The sequence below is a fragment of the Pseudophryne corroboree genome, chromosome 2, assembly GCF_028390025.1.
Source record: "Pseudophryne corroboree isolate aPseCor3 chromosome 2, aPseCor3.hap2, whole genome shotgun sequence".
NCBI classification, from domain to species: domain Eukaryota; kingdom Metazoa; phylum Chordata; class Amphibia; order Anura; family Myobatrachidae; genus Pseudophryne; species Pseudophryne corroboree.
This window is the reverse complement of record NC_086445.1, coordinates 601394549-601419039: the sequence shown is the minus strand read 5'-3', so window position 1 is coordinate 601419039 and position 24491 is coordinate 601394549. Positions and strand designations below refer to the sequence as shown.

Sequence of the window (24491 nt, the reverse complement as noted above, 5' to 3'; positions counted from 1 at the left end):
TATTCAAAAAGACCTATGACCTCTCCTGTACTGTAAATGTGCATTCCTGTGTCCAATGGACAAAGAGATTACAGTATCTATTGTATTGCTTTTTGGAAGAATTGTATAAAGAGAGCTGCTGCAGGCCTGGTCTGACACAAGACTCACAAAGTTATCTATCAGATGACCGGGGACCGGCCGGGTTGCGCAAGCTTGTCCACTCACGTATGTACCATTGAAGGTAGCCATTATTCTGTTATATTGTCTTATATTGTATTGTATATATTGTAACCCCCTTTCAGCAATATTACGCTGTGGTGTCGGAACCCAGTGATTTAACTACAAATCGGTGTTGTGTCTTCCTTTCCCAGCTAAGGTTTAAAAGTGTATTAGTAACGCATTGCATTGCTGTATAAGGTTTAAAGCGTATTCATTGGGTGTGTACGCGCTGCGGGCGCATTGTACCATCAGCGTGGCGTTTGTACACAGAGTCCGTACATCGTACGGGACTCTGTACGCTAATAGCATAAAAAGTACGTAGCGTGTGTACCAAGTATAGCGGCCACAGCTGCTAAAGGTTTAAAGTGTGTTTAGAGTGTATAGAAGGTATAGCTTTTCATTCCTGAATATAAAACAACATTGTCAATTGGGGGCATCGTCTGGTTTTCCACATATCCACAGCCTAACAGGTCACAGCAGACTTAACCTATCAGCAAAAGGGTGGACAGGTATCCTACGTAACCTTTTCTTGGTCGGTGGATGCACTGAGAAACCCTACTTATTTGCTGATTAGATGACGTCTGCTCTGTAAACAGAAAAAAAAAGCTATTTAAAATCTGTGAAATTTTTTGGGCGCCAAAAGCGTACACGGCACCCATACTTTGCATACTCTCTCACATTGTTGCAAAACAAGGTTCAAATATGTCATGTTGTGTTTGATTCAGATTGGATTGCTTATCTGTTAAGTAGGGTTAAAAGTACATTTAAAAGTTGCTGCATAGCATTGATATAGTTTTTATGTTTAACTCAGGCCTAAAATAACTTCAGGTGCTTGTATGATGTGTGATTTCTTTGTGACAAAGGAAGCTGCATGGTCTGTCCTCCATTTTGGACTAACCACATGGCCTGTCCACCATTTTGTGTAACCCTCATGTATGTGGAAGGGGGAGGAGCAGTGGCCATTTTGGGAAGGTCATTTTTCTAAATGGCTGATTTTCAGTCTGCTCAGAATAATCAGCTTTCCTTGGTCACATGAAACACGATTTATGAGTTACCAATGCATTTATTTAACCCATGCCATAGTCAATTACAAATAATTTCAATAGGGCCTAGTGAAAGTTAATAGTGAGATGAATACTTGATGTAAGAATTACACACAGATATAAATAAAGTTGTTGTTTTTTTATCTCTAGGATTTAGTTAACTCTGCTTGCTATAAGATAGCCATTGAAATGCAAATTAACCTGTGTAACTGCTTTTTCCTAGCAGTGAAAAACCACCTTTACAGGCAGCCAAAAGCACATAGCATTGATATGCAAATTAGAAGCACTGAATGGGTTAATGAGTCCCATAGGAGACCAGTGAATATTACATATATATAATATTATAATTATGTGTGTGTTTATATCAATGTATGTTCTGCAAGATGGCTATCCAATCTGAATCATATCATTTAAATTATGGATCATTGCTAGATTCATATAGATCTGTGTTAAACTGAATATGTTGCTATATAGTTAAAACTAAAATTAATGTTTAAGGAAGTAAGTGTAAAGCACAAACACAGTCTGGCCTAGTTGTAAAGGTTTTTACAGAAAGAAACTGTGTTGTGTTAAGTGAGCGAATATAGGCCCTCAATCCGAGTTGTTCGCTCGGTAAAAATCTTCGCATCGCAGCGATTTTCCGCTTAATGCGCATGCGCAATGTCCGCACTGCGACTGCGCCAAGTAAATTTGCTATGCACTTAGTAATTTTACTCACGGCTTTTTCATCGGTCTGGCGATCGTAATGTGATTGACAGGAAATGGGTGTTACTGGGCGGAAACAGGCCGTTTTATGGGCGTGTGGGAAAAAACGCTACCGTTTCCGGAAAAAACGCAGGAGTGGCCGGAGAAACGGAGGAGTGTCTGGGCGAACGCTGGGTGTGTTTGTGACGTCAAACCAGGAACGACAAGCACTGAACTGATCGCAGATGCCGAGTAAGTCTGAAGCTACTCAGAAACTGCTACGAGGTGTGTAATCGCAATATTGCGATTACTTCGTTCGCAATTTTAAGATGCTAAGATTCACTCCCAGTAGGCGGCGGCTTAGCGTGAGCAACTCTGCTAAAATCGCCTTGCGAGCGAACAACTCGGAATGACCTCCATAGTTAGTAGTGCTCACATTTATAGACATTGTGTAATTTGTTTTATTGCGTACGCACATTGGTACATGTGGTACGGAACGTGAGGACAGCGTACAAAAACGTGCACGTGGCGCAAGGCTGCACACGTGGCATAGAAGTACGCACGGTTGCGTAATTACGCAAGCTTGCGTAGCATTGTGTGCGCAGAATAAAACCACACGATAGTTCGTTTAGTTAAAAAGGTGGGACAGTAGCCACGCTACAATAGCACAATAGCACAAACTTGGCCAGTTTCCAAAGTTTAGTATAAAACTCTTATTTACTGTATTGCCCCTGGGAGTAAAACTGCTTATCTGAATGAATGATAATTTTCTGTACAGAAAAACCAAGTATACCTGAGTGAGCGAACGAACGTAAGAGTGAGTGAAATTCGAACCCCGTAATCCGGGATCCCGTCGTTTGGTACATCAAGTGAGTGGAGACGTGGTGGCGTGAGGCGGCTAACTCACGTTAGTATAAGGTTTAAAACGCAAATCGTGAGGTGATTTGTAAAGGAGCTTGATAGTGCATTGTATTTCGAAGTATTGAAGTTAAAAGGTTTTTGTATTACGCTCCAGACTGAGGGTCCCAGTTTGTATAACGACCCGTGGTCGTACGGCAGATAAGTAACAAGTACCTATATGCTGTGCGATTGGACCGCGCAATTGTGGATGCGATATATATAGCGCAACTGGATACCCCTTTACGTGCTTTGCGTAAAATCGCGGTACCATTAGCACTGTATAGAGCTGGAATAGGTAAGTCACTCCTAAACACTTCCAGTGAATAGAAATCAGATAGGGACCTCACTGGGTACGCGGTGGTCATTATTGGAGTGAGTCGTGGTACCCGGCGGAGAAGGAGTGGGTGAAAGCGCCTTAAGAACTTTCACCGTCTATTCGTATTGTGCATTGGGGATTGCGTAATAAGGAAAAAGTCCGCATGGGATCCAATTGCACAAGCGGTGGACGTTTAACCAGGGTTCAGGTTGAGGTGCCGCGGCCTAAAGGGTCAGCGAGGTTTGTTATGTGTGGTAAATATGGATCACACACTGAAGACTTTTTGTCTGAATGGGTACGTATGACTGACAAAGATAGGGAACCATTCCCTAAGGTGAGCAGCTTTGAACCAGAGGTATTACAGAACTTAAGGTTAAAGATATGTCTGATTAAATCCAGAAAACAAAGGATTAGACATAATGATTGTTTAAAATTATGGCAGCAAGAGGGGAATATGCAAAGGGAATTAGCTCGTGCAGCAGGTTCCAAACCTAGCGGGAAAACAATGGCGACCGCACCACCACTACCGTATATTGCGGGGGAGAAGATGGCTACAGTCAATGGTATATCCGTAAAATATAGTAGTATGTAAAAACAATGTATTAACCCTAATTATTTTTTTGCAAGATGTATCCTGTTTTTTTAAGTCTTTTCAAGGTTATAGGTCACAAGAGGATGATGGACTTGCTGGCAGATCAGTTCCTGTATTTATTTACAGAGGAGAGAGACATAAGATGCATTGGAGGGAATGATAATTGTATCGCTGGCCTGTAACTGTAATTGTATGTAACTGTATGTTTTAACTGCTTACTGTATGAGTTGTAACTATAGGTATACTGTACTTTGTAATATATATATTGAATCTATATCTTTTTTTTAATAACAAATATATCCAGCCAAATCGCAGCTCTCCTTCAAGCAGTCACCTCGCTGCAGGAAACTCAGGTGGGGCCTGTCCAACCAGGTAGAGCAGTGACAATATTCCCCAATGAAAGAACTGGTGATGTCACAGCTACCGGTAAGTGTGAGACAGTTCATTGCACAGAGACAACAACACCCCACAGTAAACAGATTAGGAACGGAATGGTAGGATAACACCCTGTCTTGGAAATAGTAACCCCCAATGGGGGAACCGATAGTCAGGGAATAATCCTCACCAGGAATAATGCAATGTATTGCCCGTGGCCCAGAGATGAGCTGCGATCAATCATTTCAGAATTCCCCGACCCTCGGAAGCATTTAGCCAGATGTCAGAAATTTTTCAGAGATCTGGGTAATGCGTATGAACCGACAAACAAACACTGGCGGATATTTTTGAAAGCGTGCCTACCTCCTAATATTGACACCCAAAAATGTACCACTGATTGTAGATTAGAGTCGGATAGTCTTATGACTGACAAAACACAATCAGGAGAACTTAGAGCAAATTAACATGCAACTACAGTTGTATTTCCCCACAAATGTTAAGTGGAGAAAAATTTTCTCCATAAAACAGAGGGAAAATGAAATGACATCTGAATACTTCCATCAGGACCTGCAAATAATAGATAGATACATGGGGGTATCAGATACAGGGAACGATGCGAATTACAGGAAGGTAGCTGTTTCTGTATTAATGGACGGACTCAATCAGACAGTAAGGGACAGGGTACAAACATTTTTTGCCTGATTGGAGAGGGGCCACAGTAGCTTGTCGTAGAGAGTGCGCGATTGAACACCATAAGAATATTGCTAGGCGTAGAGAACTGCAGGAGGAGAGGCTTGGGATTGAAAGTATACAGGCTCTTACACCAGAGTCTCATCAGCCTAAACCCCAAAAACCCTGGTGGTAAGAAAAGACCGAGAAATTGTTACATTTGTAAAAAAAAATAAAGGACATTTTGCTAGAGATTGCAAAAGTAGTAGAGCACATAGCCAATATAGACCCCTAGACAGAGAAAACAAGCCACATTATTAAACACATAGACGGGATCAAGGGACATATAGTAAGGAGTCACGAGCCATATAGAAAACACAGATTCGGTTAATGGGAAGAATGGAATAAATGCAACTTTACCCTTTTGACAGAACTTACTGGGGTTAGGAGGAGGTCCCTAAACTTCTGCTTCTTTCTCTAGCAGAAGTGACCTCTAATAAATTTAACAAAAGTTTTGCTAGAGATGGTATACATATAGCGTGCTCCCGCCCAGGAAGTACGAATTATGTTGGATACCCACGAAGACTAAGGTTGCATTTCGCTGTTCTAGATACATGTCCATCACAGGTAGAGGAAATTATCTGAAAGATACTGGGTTCCCTGTGAACTTAAAATGGACAGGACACTGGATTGATGGCTGGGATAGTCCCAGTAGAGATATAACACACACAGATTTTTTGGGGGGGAGCAGACCGAGTAGAGAATCATTCCCCTTAGTGCCCAATCCAGATGGCAAACTTTGTAAAATCTTCTTTGCCTCTACCAACTTATCTGTTACTAAACTCTATGTGATTTGTCTTCAAAGCTTCCTCTTCATCTCTTACGTCCACCGACAGAGTTACAGTTCAGACGCCACAGGCCTACTCGGTCTTTCAGAGTTCTGCCCAAATCCAGTATATCTCACCAGCATAGGGACACCAGTATCAGTGTGCCTGGTCATGCACAAAGGGTGGAGAATGAGAATACTGGTGAAGGGAGACTGTGCATAGACACCGATATGCATGATGGCGTGACAGCCTGATGGTGAACGCAAATCTGAAAAATTTTCTTTTTATTATTTATTTTCTCTTTTCACTTTCCACAGATGGTTTACTTCACACAACTGATAATACACAACAGTTAAACACAATGAAATGCAATATTTATGTTCCCTACAGAAAGGCCGCTGACCCGGAGAGAACTTGTGAGAAAGAGCAGAGTGTAGAGAACCTCGTATCACTGGAGTGTCTGTTCCCGGAAGGTTGAAAGGCAGGACTGTTGAAGGGCATCCGAGCACAGATCTAGAACGGTTGTAGTATCATTTTTTTTTCACCTCCCACTGCATTTTCCTGTCTTTTCCCCTTCTTATTTTCCTCCTTTCCCTAAACGAAATGGATCGATCACAAGAGACTGCGTTTAGGGTTCTATTAGTAACTTTGGTTTTGATCAAGACAGTTTGTTTTTGTGAGGGTCCCAGAGAGGTCAAGCAGGGATCTGGAATGCGTTCTGATGGCAAGTATGAATTTGTAGGATCTCAGGATCAGCACATAACTTTAGTAAAGGCTGGCATCAGTAAGCGCTCTGGTAGTCAGGGAGCTCGGAGGCACTGTGAAAGGTTATTGTCTGAGGAAAATTGCATTTGTAGGAATTATGAGAATATAGTCAAGGATGGGTGCATCCAGAGATGTCAGTCCAGCCTTAACATCGACATGGACCGTCATCCATTGAGTGATTACCACTCACTAGTGGGTAAGGTCTTAAACCAGACAGAATGCTGGGTGTGCTCACAAGTACCTCAAGGTCAGAGCAAGTCAGGATTAGTACCGTACCCTTTAGCAATAGATGAGGTACTCGAATTGCGGGGTGGGAGACCGGTGGACAAGAAATTCAATATTTCTAGGCCCCCTAGTTTGAAGCTCCACCAGTATCATGTAGATAGATCCTTATAATGTTTCAATATTTCCAATTACCGAAAACCGGGAAATTTGGAAGTGACATGGAATAACCAGACAATGACCTTTTCACACAGAGCTGATAGGATACCCATAGACTCTGAACTTGTACGCCAAATAGCCAACAGTGGGAGGTATTTTCGGTATAGGTATACTCGTGGAAGCAAGACCATGTGGGTTGGAAAAGTATCACCAGGGTATTGTGCTCATATCATCCATCCTGATACTTGTACTGAGCAGATGGGAGAACTTGGGATTGGGTTTTTCACTTGGAAAGTTTGTAATATGATGATGTCATATTCTGTCCCCTATGTTCTCCCAGATGATGCCTATTTTATATGTGGGAGGAAGGCGTACAAGTGGCTTGCCCCGAGCTCAGAGGGATTGTGTTATATTGGGAGAGTACTGCCAGAGGTCATGACCATAACCCATGATAAGATGAGAGATGTTCACCGCAGTGCTCAGGCTCCTTATACTCATACTCACTATGAACACATCGTCAAGAGACACCTCATAGATAGGACAGAGCACGCAGCCTCTGATTTGATCCACGAATCCACCAGGATTCAATTCCTTCTCGCATTAGACATCACCCGTACTGCCAGAGGAATTATAAATTATAGGTATATCTATGCGCTAGCGAACTTGATAGATAATATCACTGAGATGTATGACGACACCTTCAGGTATACGGGAAGGGAGTTACAAGCTTACAAGAAGGAACTGATCCAGCACAGGATGGTCCTTAATTATATCACAGCCGTGACAGATGGGTACTGTGTTACGCTGGCAACTCAATATGGTGTGAAGTGCTGTACGTATATTACGAACAGTACTGACGACCCAACGGAGATCATCGATCAAAAGATGGACAATATCTTGCAGTTGAAGTGAGAGTTCAGGAGGAAACACAGCCTTACCTTGGCGACTGTGAGTAATGAACTGACCGGCTGGGTCTCATGGTTGAACCCACGAAATTGGTTCTCAGGTTTAGGAGAGTGGGCTCAAAATGTTATTATGAGTGTAGGGAAGTTTCTCCTTTGTATCCTGGGAGTCGTCATAATTATTGGTTTGATATTTAGGTGTGTTCGAATTCTGACACGGCGCAAGCACGGCAAAAAAATTGATGAGTCTAAGGAGCAAGGGTACTGTTACAGCAGCAGATTTAGTTTACGACCCATCCATAGAAACTGTGATATGATAAGGATTGCAAATGAATTTAATGGCCTGTTTCGTTCACCCGTTTTTCTTTTGTCTCTCCCTCTGCCCAGATACACCCATCCGGAAAAAACATCAGCCCTACCCAAGAATGTTTATGTAAATGTTTATGTGAATGTATTTTAGATATGTGTCTTATCTTCATCTCTACAACCTTCAGTTAACGACACACATAGTCAACAGGTGACATCCACATATACTAGCACTCACATATGTTTCCCCCTCCATGTATCATCAACTAAATGTGCACCCCATTTGTTGGAACAAGAAGCCGAAAAGAGCTCGGTAGTGTTTGTTGGCCCATTTACAGACCCTTGATACGGGATGAGAAGGATTTAATGTATACTTCGCAATACCTCGAAGCTTATGTAGAACATTTACAGCACGATGATACATGCCCCTCAGACATGGATTCATACATACATACTTTTACTATCCCACTAGGTCATACATTTCCCACCTACAACTCTCCTCTGACAACTCCAAGCTTCTGTAGATATTGTGTAGATATTTTTCTGTTTTTATTGATTAGATAGTGGCAGTTATTGGTGACTGCCAAAGGGTGGACTGTCAAAGTCGAAAAATATTGCAGTACACACACCAAGTACAAACCACACACAGATGGCCTCCGTGTGCGTACTTGCTCTGCTGTGCATGCACATATCCGCAATTTGCGTATGGCCGCTCCCGCGGTCATGCGCATTAGCGCGTGGTATGGGTATTTACGGTAGAGTTTGTGAACACATGGAAACACATTACACACATTACATATTTAATCCAAATAGTGCACAATGTACACATACAGTAGTCTCCTTGCACCACATCAGAAATTAACATCTGTTTAAATGGTAACAGAACAAAGGGATTCACCTTTACAGGATAGGAGGGGACAGAACAAGGATACAAGGTGGTGCTTGGTATCCAGCTGTAGGGTATTTTAAGGGAAACATTCCGGTGTTGGTTTGAGGAAGATCGCATGTTCCTCCGGATAGTTATGTGCAGGAGCAGAATATAGATATAAACTGTATTTACTGTACATTATGTATGCGGCGGAAATCCAGAGGAGACCACCCACAAGAGCAGTGAAAATTGACATCGCCCACCTATTCAAACAGACCTATGACCTCTCCTGTACTGTAAATGTGCATTCCTGTGTCCAATGGACAAAGAGATTACAGTATCTATTGTATTGCTTTTTGGAAGAATTGTATAAAGAGAGCCTGCTACAGGCCTGGTCAGACACAAGACTCACAAAGTTATCTATCAGATGACCGGGGACCAGCCGGGTTGCGCAAGCTTGTCCACTCACATATGTACCATTGAAGGTAGCCATTATTCTGTTATATTGTCTTATATTGTATTGTATATATTGTAACACCCTTTCAGCAATATTACGCTGTGGTGTCGGAACCCAGTGGTTTAACTACAAATCGGTGTTGTGTCTTCCTTTCCCAGCTAAGGTTTAAAAGTGTATTAGTAACGCATTGCTGTATAAGGTTTAAAGCGTATTCATTGGGTGTTTACGCACTGCGGGCGCATTGTACCGTCAGCGCGGCGTTTGTACACAGAGTCCGTACATCGTACGGGACTCTGTACGCTAATAGCGTAAAAAGTACGTAGCGTGTGTACCAAGTATAGCGGCCGCAGCTGCTAAAGGTTTAAAGTGTGTTTAGAGTGTATAGAAGGTATAGCTTTTCATTCCTGCATATAAAACGGCATTGTCAGGAGCCCAAAGCCGGAGATCGGCAGCATGTTGACCGGCAACAAGCAGCTTCTGCTTCCGCGTTCAACATGCTGCCGATCTCTGGCTTTGGGCTATGCAGGGTTCGGGGGATGGGTGTCCTCTGCCGGTGTACTGCAGCTCCGGGGGTGCGGGCTCCGGAGGCTCTCAGCACTGTTGAATATCAGGCTGCCTTAAGTATGTACAGCCCGCACCCTCGGCTGCTGATATCCGGCATGCTGCTGCTGGCTGTCCCCCCGCCCGGCTCAGTCACACAGCTGTATGGTGAGAAGGGCATCTCAGTTCCCGAGGTTTAACACATATGCCTCAGTAAATGGCCTCTGCGGTAAACGATACTAATGCTTACCGTGGCAGTAACAGCGGGGAGGATGGCGCACATCGGGATCCTGCAGCAGGAGAGAAGAACCCCTTCGGAGCGCAGCAGACCACACTGTGAAAAGGGTGCATCCCCGGTGCGGTGCTCTGCATCCCGGGTGGTGCCGAAGATGTGGAGTGTCGGAGGTGGCAGAAGCGCCGCAGCTTGGGGTGAGAAACCGCTGCAGCCATTCCGCTGCTAAACTCTGCAATAAGTCTATTAAGGGGGTATGCTCCCCTCACCACAGTGCCCCACAGGATTAGTTAATTAAGGGGGTAGGCAACCCTCACCACAGTGCCCCACATGCCTTGTTAATTAAAGGGGAAGGATCCCCTCACTCTATAATGTGAATTTTGGCTTATACCATGTGCTGTAATGGGAATTTCGGCTCATACCGTGTGCTATAATGTGAATTTCGGCTCATACCGTTTGCTGTAATGTGAATTTCGGCTCATACCGTGTGGGGTAATGTGAATTTCGGCTCATACCATGTGGGGTAATGTGAATTTTGGCTCATACCGTGTGCTATAATGTGAATTTTGGCTCATACCGTGTGCTATATGGTAAATTTCGGCTCATACCATGTGGGGTAATGTGAATTTCGGCTCGTACTGTGTGCTCTAATGTGAATTTTGGCTCATACCGTGTGGGGTAATGTGAATTTCGTCTCATACTGTGTGCTATAATGTGAATTTCGGCTCATACCGTGTGGGGTAATGTGAATTTCGGCTCATACCGTGTGCTATAATGTGAAAGGGGCACCAGTACTAGATAGTATAAGAGGTCCTACTACACTGAAGGACACGCCCCTTTTGAGTGACCACGCCCTTTTCTTCGGCACGCGCATAATTGCTATCTGCACTCTTTCATTCCCCCTTCAAAAATTCAACTTCGACCACTGCACCTACATCTATACATACACACCCTGACATCTTTATATACAGTGACACTGGTAGCGTCTGCACATACTTTCCTTTTGTATTTTATATATATATATATATATATATATATAATGGGGGTTTTTTTTGGGGGGGGCGCCATTATTGATCTTGCCCTGGGCTCCAAAAACCCTAGCTACGCCTCTGTATATATATACATTTTATATATATATATATATATATATATATATATATATATATATATAAATAAAATGTATTTTTTGTTTCACTTTTCCTGAAATCAACTATTTGGAAAACACCAGTGCTTAAAGTGGTCCTACAGAGGTGGTGGAACTCCCCACCCCCTACCCCCCGGTACCCATGCAATTAAGTTATTGCGCATGCGCCCAGAAAAAGGGGTGTGGTCTCAGAAAAGAAAGGGGCGTGGCCACACAATAGTAATAATGTACACAGTAGTAGCACCCCTATTACACATAATGCCCACAGTAGTAGCACCCCATAATACACAATGCCCCCAGCAGTAGCGTCCCTTTTACAATGCCCACAGTAGTAGTGCTCCTTATGCAATGTCCACTGTACTGGTAGTGCCCACAGTGGTAGTGCCCCTTATGCAATGCCCCCAGGAGTGATGCCCCTTATGAAGTGCACCCTTTACAATGCCCTCATTAGTAGTGCCCCCATTAGTAATGCCCTTAATGGTAATGCCCCTGTGTAGTATTGCCCCCAGTAGTAATGTTACCTGTAGCAATGCCCCCAGTCATTTAGCACCCTGTAGTTTAGCCCCAGTTGTTATGCCCCCAGTAGTTTAGCCCCCAATGGTAATGCCCCTGCAGTTATGACCCCAGTAGTTTACCCCCACTTTAGTTTAGCCTCCCAGTGGTAATGCCCCCAGTAGTTTAGCCCCTGTAGTTTAGTCCTCATGTAGTTTGCCCCATGTAGTTTAGCCCCCCAGTAGTTTAGCCCCATGTAGTTTGCCCCAAGTAGTAATGCGCCCCTGTAGTTTGCCCCCAGTAGCTTGCCCCCTTGTAGTTAGCCCCCAGTAGTTTAGCCCCCTTGCAGTTTAGCCTCCAGTGGTAATGCCGCCCTGTAGTTTAGCCCCCCTGTAGTTTAGCCCCCAAGTAGTAATGCCCCCAGTAGTTTAGCCCCTGTAGTTATGCCCCCAAGTAGTAATGCCCCCCTGTAGTTATGCCCCCAGTAGTAATGCTCCCCTGTAGTTATGCCCCCAGTAGTAATGCTCCCCTGTAGTTATGCCCCCAAGTAGTAATGCGCCCCTGTAGTTATGCCCCCAAGTAGTAATGCGCCCCTGTAGTTATGCCCCCAGTAGTAATGCTCCCCTGTAGTTATGCCCCCAGTAGAAATGCTCCCCTGTAGTTATGCCCCGTAGTAATGCGCCCCTGTAGTTATGCCCCCAGTAGTAATGCGCCCCTGTAGTTATGCCCCCAGTAGTAATGCGCCCCTGTAGTTTGTCCCCAGTAGTTTGCCCCCAGTAGCTTACACCCTTGTAGTTTGCCTCCAGTATCTTGCCCTCTTGTAGCTTGCCCCCAGTATCTTGCCCCCTTGTAGTTTGCACCAGTATCTTGCCCCCTTGTAGTTTGCCCCCAGTAGCTAGCCCCCTTGTAGTTTGCCCCCCAGTAGTTCACCCCCTGTAGCTTGCCCCCAGTAGTTTGCCCCCCAGTAGTTATGCCCCCAGTAGATTGCCCCCAGTGGTTAGCCCCCTGTAGCTTGCCCCCAGTAAATTGCCCCCAGTGGTGAGCCCTTGTAGCTTGCCCCCAGTAGTTTTCCCCCAGTAGACACAGTCACACATATGTTTAAAAAAGCAACAACAACACCATACTTACCAAGCCCCGCTCCCACGTCCGACCGCTGTGATCATCCTGGCGTCCGCTCCCCGGCACTATGAGAGAGACGTCATAATGTCTCTCCCATAGCGCGCACTGACAGAGCCAGAAGCCGGAGCTCAGTAGTGAGCTCCTGCCGCCGGCTTCTGTTGTGAAGAGAGAGCCAGGTGCCCGCTGGTAACACAATCTCAGCGGGTGCATCTCCCTGTGGCACCGGGCACACATCGGGGGAGGTGAGCCGGAGGAGGCGGAACTGCGTTCCATCTCCAAGTGGAACTGACAGAACGTAGTTCCGCCCCGTTCCAGCTCACTTTAACCCCTGGAAACCACCCTTTAAGAATGCTGCATCTGCCCCAGAAGAAAATGAGACAGTTGTTTTTGTTTTTTTTTACTGAAAATTTTTTACGTCTCTCTGCCACAGCGATATGTTAAGATGCTTGATCTAACCCAATTATAAGGTGGCTCAACATATTAAATGTATTATAATAATGAGATTGCTGGGAACTACTCCATGAATTAGTATTCTGTAGGACCACCTTCATAATATATTTATAAGTGTACAATTTGTATGCATATCACATATTTTTAATCACATTTATTTGGAGGGTCACTATTAGATCAAATCATCACTATAATTTCACCATTTTCAGTTCACTCACCAGATACTAAACACTCTTGGCCATGAAATATTTACATGACCATTATAAATAACATACAGTCACTATCTTATTTTCACTGTATTAAATTAAATTCTGACACAGACACACATAGTATACCACTCAGCTGTTTTTCACATTTTTATTGTTTATTTTATCTTTCACATTGCACTGTTTGAGGTGTTCATTTTGTTGTTTTTCCTATTATGTGGTTGCCAATGACAACTGTTATACATCACTTTTCCAATACACACTCACCTTACTTACTAAGCATATTCAAGTTTATCTCTCATACTGGAAACACAGAGTATCCCTTTAATATTACTCTCAGGAACCTATTATTATGATTCCATTGGATCTAACCAGTCAGATGATTTGAACCATAGCCCAGAATCAGAGACACAGATTTAACATTATGTCTATCTCTGGTGCACGTAATTTGGGCTCTCTGATAGGTTAATAGGTGTCATATGATTAGACTGAGCACAGTCCAAATCCCATTAACAGGAGACGCGACGTGATTGGATGGTCCAGTCATGTGACCGGGAATCTGCCCCGCGATTGGTGTATCTGTACTGTTAAATTAGGGCTATTGGAGGCATTCTGGTTAGCCCTGAAAAAACTTAACTGTGAAACACGTGTCGGCGAGTCACACTGTGCTGCTGTGTATAATAACAATGTGCTAAATTTATTGTGTTGTTAGGAATAGAGCGAGATCTATACTAAAGCTGAGCTGGCTATTGTGACGCCTCATGACACTGATGGAGCTCACAAGCTTTCCTGCACTGAGAGGATTATTTAACCACATATGACTCAGCAAGCTGCATGTACTAGCAACATTGTAGCAAGACTAAGATACACTGCTTAATGTAGCAGCTGAGACATCTCTACAGCACTGCTTGTTACTTTACAAGTATAGAACAATTATCTAGCAGTGTTTATGTGCTACTCAGGTTAAATGCTGTTTATTTGATATATAGGTTTCCATCACACAGCTGATAATTACAAAACAGCTAGTTAGGATATACTGCTATTAACAGCTGATGGAGTGTTCCAGTGTATGGCATTAGTGCAATACTCAAACAGCTCACTAAACCCTGTGCCTTACAGCTATGATCTATATTCCACTATAATAGTAGTGACTATTGTGGAAAACTGTCAGTTTATATGCATTTTTGGACATTACAGTGTCCCTCATTAACAATATTACTAATGAACATTGTGATTACTCACTTAAAGTGATATTGACTTTATTAATTACCTGCTGTAAATCGACTGAGAACAGCTAATTATATTGAGATCACTAGTGGGGAGAAGCACTGATCTATAGCTGTATAAGCATATAAGTGAACATCAATGATCATTCACTTAAAGTGACACTGACTTCAGGTATTATCTGCTGTAAATTGATTAAGAACAGCTAATTACATTGAGATCACTAGTGAGGAGAAACACGGATTCATAGGTGTATAAGCATATGAATGCATATAAGTGAGGGGTCATAACGCCCAAACAGATTATTCACTTAAAGGGATATTGACTTCAGTTATTACCTGCTGTAAATTGATTGAGAACAGCTAATTACATTGAGAAATGCTGTTTATTTGATATATAGGTTTCCATCACAGAGCTGATAAGTACAAAATGGCCAGTTAGGATATACTGCTATTAACAGCTGATGGAGTGTTCCAGTGTACGGCATTAGTGCAATACTCAAACAGCTCACTAAACCCTGTGCCTCACAGCTATGATCTATATTCCACTATAATAGTAGTGAATATTGTGTAAAACTGTGAGTTTATATGTATGTTTGGACATTACAGTGTCTCTCATTAACAATATCACTAATGAACATTGTGATTACTCACTTAAAGTGATATTAACTTTATTAATTACCTGCTGTAAATCGACTAAGAACAGCTAATTATATTGAGATCACTAGTGAGGAGAAGCACTGATCTATAGCTGTATAAGCATATAAGTGAACATCAATTATCATTCACTTAAAGTGACACTGACTTCAGTTATCTGCTGTAAATTGATTAAGAACAGCCAATTATATTGAGATCACTAGTGAGGAGAAACACGGATTCATAGCTGTATAAGCATATGAATGCATATAAGTGAGGGGTCATAGCGCCCAAACAGATTATTCACTTAAAGTGATACTGACTTCAGATATTACCTGCTGTAAATTGATTGAGAACAGCTAATTACATTGAGATCACTAGTGAGGATAAACACTGACTCATAGCTGTACAAGCATATGATTGCACATAAGTGAGGGGTCACAGCGCCCAAACTGAAGGGGCGCTTTCTATTGGAATATTGCACTTTACAGTACCCTCAGTAATAGGCCCTACACACATGCCGATATTCTGAAAGATATGAACGATCTCGTTCATAAATGAACGAGAACTCGTTCATATCTTTCAGTGTGGAAACTCCAGCGATGAACGATGCGCGGCCCCGCGCTCGTTCATCGCTGGTCTCCCGTCGGCTGTGCATGCAGGCCAATATGGACGATCTCGTCCATATTTGCCTGCACTTCAATGCAGCCGCGTGACGGGGGGAGTGAAGAAACTTCACTCCCCCCGTCACTGCCCCCCCGCCGCCGGGTTGCTCGTCGGCCGTATCGGCCGTCGGGCACCTCGGCGGCGCATCGCCGAGTGTGTAGGGCCCCTAAGACTATCTAGTACAACTGATCAGTGACTTCAAAGCGCCATTGGGCACTCAGCCTAACAACACATATAATCTGATTCAAGGGTCATAGTACCTATAATATATTATATATGTGTAGCACTACACAGTTAGCACAGTGTGTGTTTTTATTCACACATATCACACTTTGTTTTGTCAATTTATATGTTTTTGGTTTTAATATTTCACAGCTACAGGTCTTTTTAACAAATATATTCTAATAAAAGTTATATTTTATGTATCAATTTAATGTTTAAGTGCGCCACTTCAAGTCCAATCCTTCTCTGTTTCTTTTTGTTGATCTAACCCACCAATTGTTGCTAGATGGCAAGCCTTCGAGTCAGGGAGCATAAGATTAGCATGTGAAAGTAGATTGTTGAAGTCAAAGCTCATGAAAAATAGACTTTGCACTGTACCACCATTAATTTTTGTTTCGTAAACAATCTTCTAAGTCCTAAAATCCAAAGGCGCAACAAATGTTATCACAGCTTTATAGGGAAGAAAAGCTAATAAATCATTCACTGAGTACAAAGAACTTTTCTATCAGTCCTGGAAATGGCATATGGCATTAATGGATTTTACACTTTGCCATATCAAATCTGGCAGTGGTCAGAGCAGCACACCCAGGTCTATTTAGAAGCTGAGTCAAGCTGTTTACATAATAGGTTCACAGAGGTGATCCTTGGAAAATGGAGTAGGAGTGGGAGGCATAATTACCTAACCTCCCTCATTCTGAAGGAGACTCCTTAAAATAGTAGCAATCTCCCTGACTCTCTGAATAGACCAGCAATCTCCCTGATTACACCTTACCCCTATTATATAGTTGTTACATTCTTGGGGGGAACAATGAATCAGAGATATATACATTCAAATGGGATCATAAGCGCCATTTCCCTGCATTGGTTATAAGACACACGTATTAACCTGGGGAAGGCATAAGGTAGTAATAAACCAGTGATAAATGCAAGGTGATAAACGCACCAGCCAATCAGCTCCTGACTGTTAATTTACATATTGGAGCTGATTGGCTGGTAGTGTGTTTATCACTTTGCATTTATCACTGGTTTATCACTTCCTTATGCCTTCTCCAGGTTAATACATCTGCCCTATTATGAATGATACCTATGGCTACATGCATTTTAAACATACCTACTCTCCCGGAAGCTGCGGGAGGCTCACGTTTTTTGGGGTAGCCCCCCGCACCCGCGGAAGAGTGGGCAGGTCTCCCGCATCCAGCTCGCACCCTAGTGATGCGAGCAGGATGGAGAGATAACCTCCCGCATTCGCGGGTCCGTCGGGTGGAGAAGGGGTTAAAATGACGCAAATTGCGTCATTTTAGCCCCGCCCCCTTCCCGCGGACCCGCGAATCACGGCATTTCCCAATGCTGGGGGCAGGGCTTAGTGATGTCACAGTCCGGCCCCGCCCCCCGATGACACCTGCAGCGTCTCCTCTCCGGGCTTCTCCCGGAGAAGAGACTTACAATGTAGGTAAGTATGATTTTAAATAGAGTTTCTCATGGCCACTTACAGTATACTAACTTTAAGGCTCATTTACGTTTGGATGTAAGTCATTTTCATGACACACCTCTCATATGTAGCAGTACATGTTCTCGCTGATAGGTGTTACTTTCACAATCTCCCTGAAATGCTTTTTTCAAAAGTAGGTAAGTAGGTAATAAAAATTACTAAAAATGGCCACACGCCCCTATTTGAATTTTGAACTGTGCTACATTTACGCTAAATAAAAATGTTTTAATATAGCAGACAGGTTTATTTTACCAGTTAATATATTTGAACAGCAATACCTGTATATGTGATTTCCAAGTTATTGTAAGTCATAAGTCACTATGACCTCTGCCTTTGCTTGGATACAGATGTGTCCTCATACATCATGCCTCAATACACCATACAGCAGGAGATGCCTGGTGTGAGTCAGCTGGTAGCTCTACTAAAGACGGGCAATTTTTTTTTGCAACTGGGATACACAAACAGCTTTTGCTGATTAAAATGATATGCGGCATGCCTATATTCTGTGTGCAACTGTGGCTGTATCTGTATACGAAATGCTACGTTACAGTGATTTCAAGAAATAAATATAATGTACTGTAGCATTTCTTATGCAGATAGAGTCGCAGTCACACACATATCATTTTAATCAGCAGAAGCTGCTTGTGCCCCATGGCATTCTACATGCCCTAGGCATTTGTCTAGTTTGCCTATGCCTAAGGCTACTCTGGGCATATGTCCATTAGCATTGGTGGTGGTGCTGTCTATGTGCAAACCCCGACTTCTACGGACTGCATTGGATGCAACACCACTGGATAACTAAACATAACTGAGAATCTTTGAAGACTGTTGGCGTTGCAGTATGGACACTAACGTTGTTCATTGTTCCTTCCACAGAGGGCTGTAAACAGCTGAGTTCTTGTGTGAGCTGCATTGAAGATGAGCTAAGCCTCAACTTCTCTTGTAAATGGGTAACATGCGGAGCCTCAGGTAAGAGTGACTTATAAACAAAGCTACCAATCCATACATATTTAACCTTTTTTCCAAGCATCAATTACTTATTAATAGGGATAGAATATAGATGATGCATGCGTTCACCAGCAGTAAAAAAACAAAACCCTGCTGTAGGCAGGCGTGGCCGGACCGTGCGGGGTGCGGGCCGCAGCGGCTGCTTGACGTCACATGCAGCTGCTGCGACCCAAGAAGCGACGAGTAGCTCCCAGCCAGCATGCAAAAGCTGCGCTGGCCGGGAGCTACTCCTTAAGTGCAAAAGAATTGTTGCTGTGCAATTCTTTTGCACTTCTGCAACGGGGCAGGGACTGACATGCGGGACGGCTAGCCCTGTGCTGGGCATCCCCCCACATGTCTGTGTTCCTGATCGTAGCTGTCCTAAATTTAGCACAGCTACGATCAAGTCGGAATCACCCCCATGGTGCGATCTGCACACCCATAGTGACACCACTGCCCAGAGTTGCAATTTCCTCTCCTATAAACTCCTAACAAATATTGCCTTTGGCTAAATTGCTCGTGTTACTTCAGTTAAGGGCCCTACACTTTGAGCGATCTGCCGCCGTGCTGCCCGACGGCGGATACGGCCGACGGGCGACCCGGCGGCGGGGGGGGGGGGGCAGTGACGGGGGGGAGTGAAGTTTCTTCACTCGGCTCCATAGAAGTGCAGGCAAATATGGACGAGAACGTCCATATTGGTCTGCATGCACAGGCGATGGGGCACCAGCGATGAACGAGCGCGGGGACGCGCATCGTTCATCGCTTATGTCTCCACACTGAAAGATATGAACGGTATCTCGTTCATTAATGAACGAGATCGTTCATATCTTTGACTATTATCGCCCAGTGTGTAGGGCCTATTAGTTGAATTGCCATGGAAACTAACAGGTAAATTTACCAAACAGCAGTTTAGCAATGGTTTTTAAATCATTAGTTTAATATAGGTTTTTTTATGTTTTTTTTTCTGACTGCTCTGACCAAAACCGCCATAAAACCACCACAAAACCACATTATCTATATGTCCAATCAGAAAATCAGGAATTACAATGCACTGGGAAATTATTGTTTAGTTTTTATTAAAATAGCAATATTATTTGTTAATTATATGGGAAATATTAATTAACTGTTAACTGGCGTTTAACTTGTTTGTTTTTTGGGTTGGTTTAGCATGTTAAATCCCAACACAATAAATCTGGGGTTCCTATTCTTCAAATGGTAATGATGCTTCGATGGTCATTTGTATTCTAAAGTCCAGATTCTCTGTGAGCTTCCTACGGTATCAGTTTTAGTTCAAGCCAGATGTAATCTTGGCGGTAAAAATTGAAAATGCAAAAACGTCACTTAGTAAAAATAAGGGGCCTGCAAACGGCACGATTCTGGCTATGGCCGATTTTGACTTTGCAATTTCCCTTGAACTCCCCGGAGCCCAGAACCACCGATATTGACTATACACACGGTGCAATTTTGGCAATGGACGATTTTAGCTATGGCTGATTTTGACTATACTAGAAATAGCTCATTTTAATACTTGGCTTGTATTACAGGGAGGGGGGGGGGGGGGTATTGCAGGCTTTTATCGATCAGTACTGTACACACCGATATTCACTAGATTGTCAACTTTCTTGTCAAAATTGAGTTGCCTGCTCAGTCTATTTTTTCCTGCGATGCCGACCCTGCGGGAGCGCGCATTATCATCGCAAGCTGTATACACAGGGTGCAATATGTACTATGTTTTTTACCGATATGTACTATATAGTCCATATCGGTAGTTCATATCGCACCGTCTGTATACAGCTTAAGCTTCAGTGTTACAATTGAGTTGTCCTCCTGCTGACATTCTAGCTGCAATTTAACAGAAGGCCTGTACGTAGCTGCATCTGAGATATTACTTGCCTAACAAGTAACACTATTGTAATTACCTGCCATAATACAGTCATGATGCCTCCTTAAATAGTGTATACGAAACTGCATGGTCAACATGACGACATTATGTCAGTGTCGACATTGTGAACCTCTACATTTGACATGTCAGCCCCCCTCCGTGTCCACATCCTAGATATATTGATATTTATTAGAAGTATTATATCTAATCATTGAGAACAGAGCATGAAAGCTGTAATGTGTTGTAGTAGAATACGGATGTGGGTGTAGTAAACCACAGGGAGGGCGAGGGTTGGCAGGTTTATAGGTTTGTCACAGTTTAGTGTGTAGAGATCACACAAAACAATAAAATGTGAAAAAGCAAATAAAGCCTTACATCTGTTTTGAGAAAGTATATGTAAAACAAAAGCAGATATAGAGGTATATGTAACAGCCTGTGGATGCAGTCATCAGAGTTCATTCACTAGTCATGTAGTCATCAGCGTTCCTAGCGAGTCTGCCTGAAGTTTCAAGTAGCAATCTAGGTTGCTACTTTTTTTGTGGTGTTACTCAGGGTCCAGGAAACTCAGGGGTAAATTTACTGAAGCGTCTAAAACAGAGAATAATTCATGTTGCCCATAGCAACCAATCAGATGCTGTCTATCATTTTCTTTTTTTTATAATATTTTATTGGACAACTGCATAATACATACATAGCAACATACAATAAGGGATCACAATGACAAGGTGGCCATCTATAGGCCTAAACAATCAACATGGCTGTCTATCATTTTCTAAACGGCAATAGAGAAATGATAGAGCTTCCCCATCTCTACCTCCTAAGGCTACCATCACTAAAAGTAACATTGAAGCTATTGACACAACATTCCTTTCCTCCCTGTTTGACTCACTTCTCTCTCCTATTCTCTCTCTCTCATGCCCTGAACAAGCCACTTCCACATACAATGCATCCCTTACTTCTGCTCTTGACTCTGTTGCTCCACCAACCACTATTCACCCTCGCAAATTAACACCTCAACCCTGGCACACCAAATGCACCAGATATCTGGAAAAAAGCGACACTGGAGGAAATCACACTCTAAGGCAGACTTCCTCCATTTCAAACTTATGCTCTCATCCTTCAGTGCTGCCCTTTCTCTTGCTAAACAGTCATACTTCAAGAACCTCATCTCCTCCCAGTCTTCCAACCCCCGGCGCCTCTTTGCCACTCTCAACTCACTCCTCTGCCCACTTCACCTCGTCTCCCTTCCTCACTCTCTGCTCTTGACTTTGCCACTTACTTCACATCCAAAATTGACTCCATACGTCAGGACATCACATCACACCAGACCATCAGTAACCAGCCTTCTCCCATCCCTTACCAACCCTCCCCATCCCACGCACCTACTCTGACATCTTTCTCCCATGCATCTGGAGAGGAAGTCATGGCCCTCATTCGTTCCTGTCCCCTCACCACCTCCCCACTTGACCCTATCCCCTCCCACCTCCTCCGCTACCTCTCTCTCCTTCTGCTTGCTCCCATCTTTCTCACCTTCTCAATCTCTCCCTCTCATCAGGCACAGTCCCCTCTGCCTTCAAGCATGCACTCATCTCTCCTATTCTTAAAAAACCTACCCTTGATCCAAACACTCTCTCCAACTACCGACCCATCTCTCTCCTCCCTTTTGCTTCAAACTCCTTGAGCGGATTGTCTACAACCGCCTTACTTCCTTTCTTTCCTCACACTCACTGCTTGACCCATTCCAGTCTGGCTTCCGTCCTCTCCACTCCACTGAAACTGCCCTTACAAAAGTATGCAATGACCTCCATGCTGCTAAATCTAAGGGACACTACTCTCTACTTATTCTACTTGACCTCTCTGCTGCTTTTGACACTGTGGACCATCCTCTCCTACTGCAAATCCTTCACTCCATTGGTCTGCATGACACTGCCTTCTCTTGGCTGTCTTCCTACCTTTCTGACCGTTCATTCTCTGTCTCCTCTCATGACTCCACCCCCTCCCTTACTTCCACTAACTGTAGGGGTACCCCAAGGTTCTATCCTTGGTCCTCTTCTCTTCTCTCTCTATACGTCCTCACTAGGTAAGCTCATTAGTTGTTTTGGTTTCCAATATCATCTCTATGCTGATGACACCCAAATCTATCTTTCCTCTCCAGCCCACTCCCCTGCTCTCCTCACTCGTATCTCCAACTGTCTCTCTACTACCTCTTCCTGGATGTCCCAGCACTTTCTTAAACTTAACATGTCTAAGACCGAGCTATCATCTTCCCTCCCTCCCGCATAACCTCACCTCCTACAATCTCATTATCTATTGATGGCACTTCTATCTCCTCTAGCCCCCAAGTGCGCTGTCTTGGAGTAATCCTTGACTCCTCCCTCTCCTTCAAACTACACATTCAGCACCTCTCACAAACCTGCCGTTTTCATCTAAAAAAATATTTCCAGGATCAGACCCTTTCTGACCCAGGATGCTACTAAGACTCTTATCCACTCACTGGTCATCTCCAGACTGGACTACTGTAATCTCCTCCTGACTGGTATTCCTGACAAATACCTCTCTCCACTCCAATCTATCCTCAATGCTGCTGCCCGGCTCATCTTCCTCACCAAACGCACTACGTCCACCTCTCCTCTCTTACTAGACCTTCACTGGTTCCCCTTCCCTTTCAGAATCCATTTCAAGCTTCTCACACTCGCTTACAAAGCCCTCACCCACTCCTCTCCCATCTACATCTCTGACCGTATCTCCCTTTACACTCCCACCCGTCCTCTTCGCTCTGCTAATGCACGCCGACTCTCCTGCCTACGGATTACTTCCTCCCACTCCTACCTCCAAGATTTTTCACGTGCTGCACCACTTCTCTGGAATTCCCTACCTCTCCCCCTCAGACTCTCCACCGCTCTACAAAACATCAAACGGGCTCTCAAGACCCACTTCTTCACCAAATCTAGCCAAATCTCATCCTAACCCTCTGTTCCACGCTCTCTATGTACCCCATCTGTGTCACCCCTGTCTGTCTACCCCTCCCCTTTAGAATGTAAGCTCTCACGAGCAGGGCCCTCTTCCCTCATGTGCTTATCCTTCCTTACTTTAATAATCTTCAACTGCACCAAATTCAGCAGTCTTCTGCCACCTTATACTTATTCCAGTGTTATCTGCTGATGTAACTATGTTTATTTACCCTGTACTTGTCCTATACTGTCATCAACTGTAAGTTGCTGTTTTCCTATTTGATTATTTGTTTATCTACTCTGTAATTGGGCGCTGCGGAACTCTTGTGGCGCCATGTAAATAAAGTATAATAATAATAATAATAATTTGATTGGTTGCTATGGACAACATCATCAATTCGCTGATTTAGAAGTGTTAGTAAATTTACTCCTCAGTATCAGAACCATTTTTGTTCTAATGTTTGTTATAACTAATTCCAGAAACAGGAAGAAATCAGTGAAATCATTCAGAAATGAATGAAATAAGCATCTGTACATATATCCAGACTGTGGAAGCTACTATCACTGAGGCGAGCTGTGCAGGTTCAGTATATTAATAAGTGAAGCAAAACTTCTCATGTTATCATCAGCAGACACTAATAGCCTGTATTATATAGATCAAGTTTTCAAGAGATAGTGGGATGGTACCAAGGACATAGTCAGAACTTTGTTGGCCCCATAGCAACATAGCAGCAGCAGTTGTTAATGTTATGCCCCAAAAGAGTTCCCTAGTTGATTGGTGGAACTTGCGAGTGGTGGACCCAAGTGCAAAAATATGCTCTGGGTCCCCCCTCCATTGCCACATGGGGAGTGGCAGTGGATGACTGGGGAGAAGTAGTGGGTGACAGTGGGAGAGGCAGGTGATGACTGGGTTGACAGTTGTGATGGAGAGGTAGTCATGACAGGGCGAGGCAGTGGCTGACTGGGGAG

General features: G+C 43.6%; 1 protein-coding gene across 1 annotated transcript in view; it reads left to right on the top strand.

Moving 5' to 3' along the window:
* The window catches only part of CD164L2 (CD164 molecule like 2), a 172560-nt gene that overhangs the window by 68298 nt on the left and 79771 nt on the right, over positions 1–24491 (top strand). The window contains exon 2 of the mRNA XM_063954703.1: positions 18579–18671. Within this exon, the coding sequence (XP_063810773.1) occupies positions 18579–18671 (93 nt within the window). The remainder of the gene's footprint in view (positions 1–18578; positions 18672–24491) is intronic.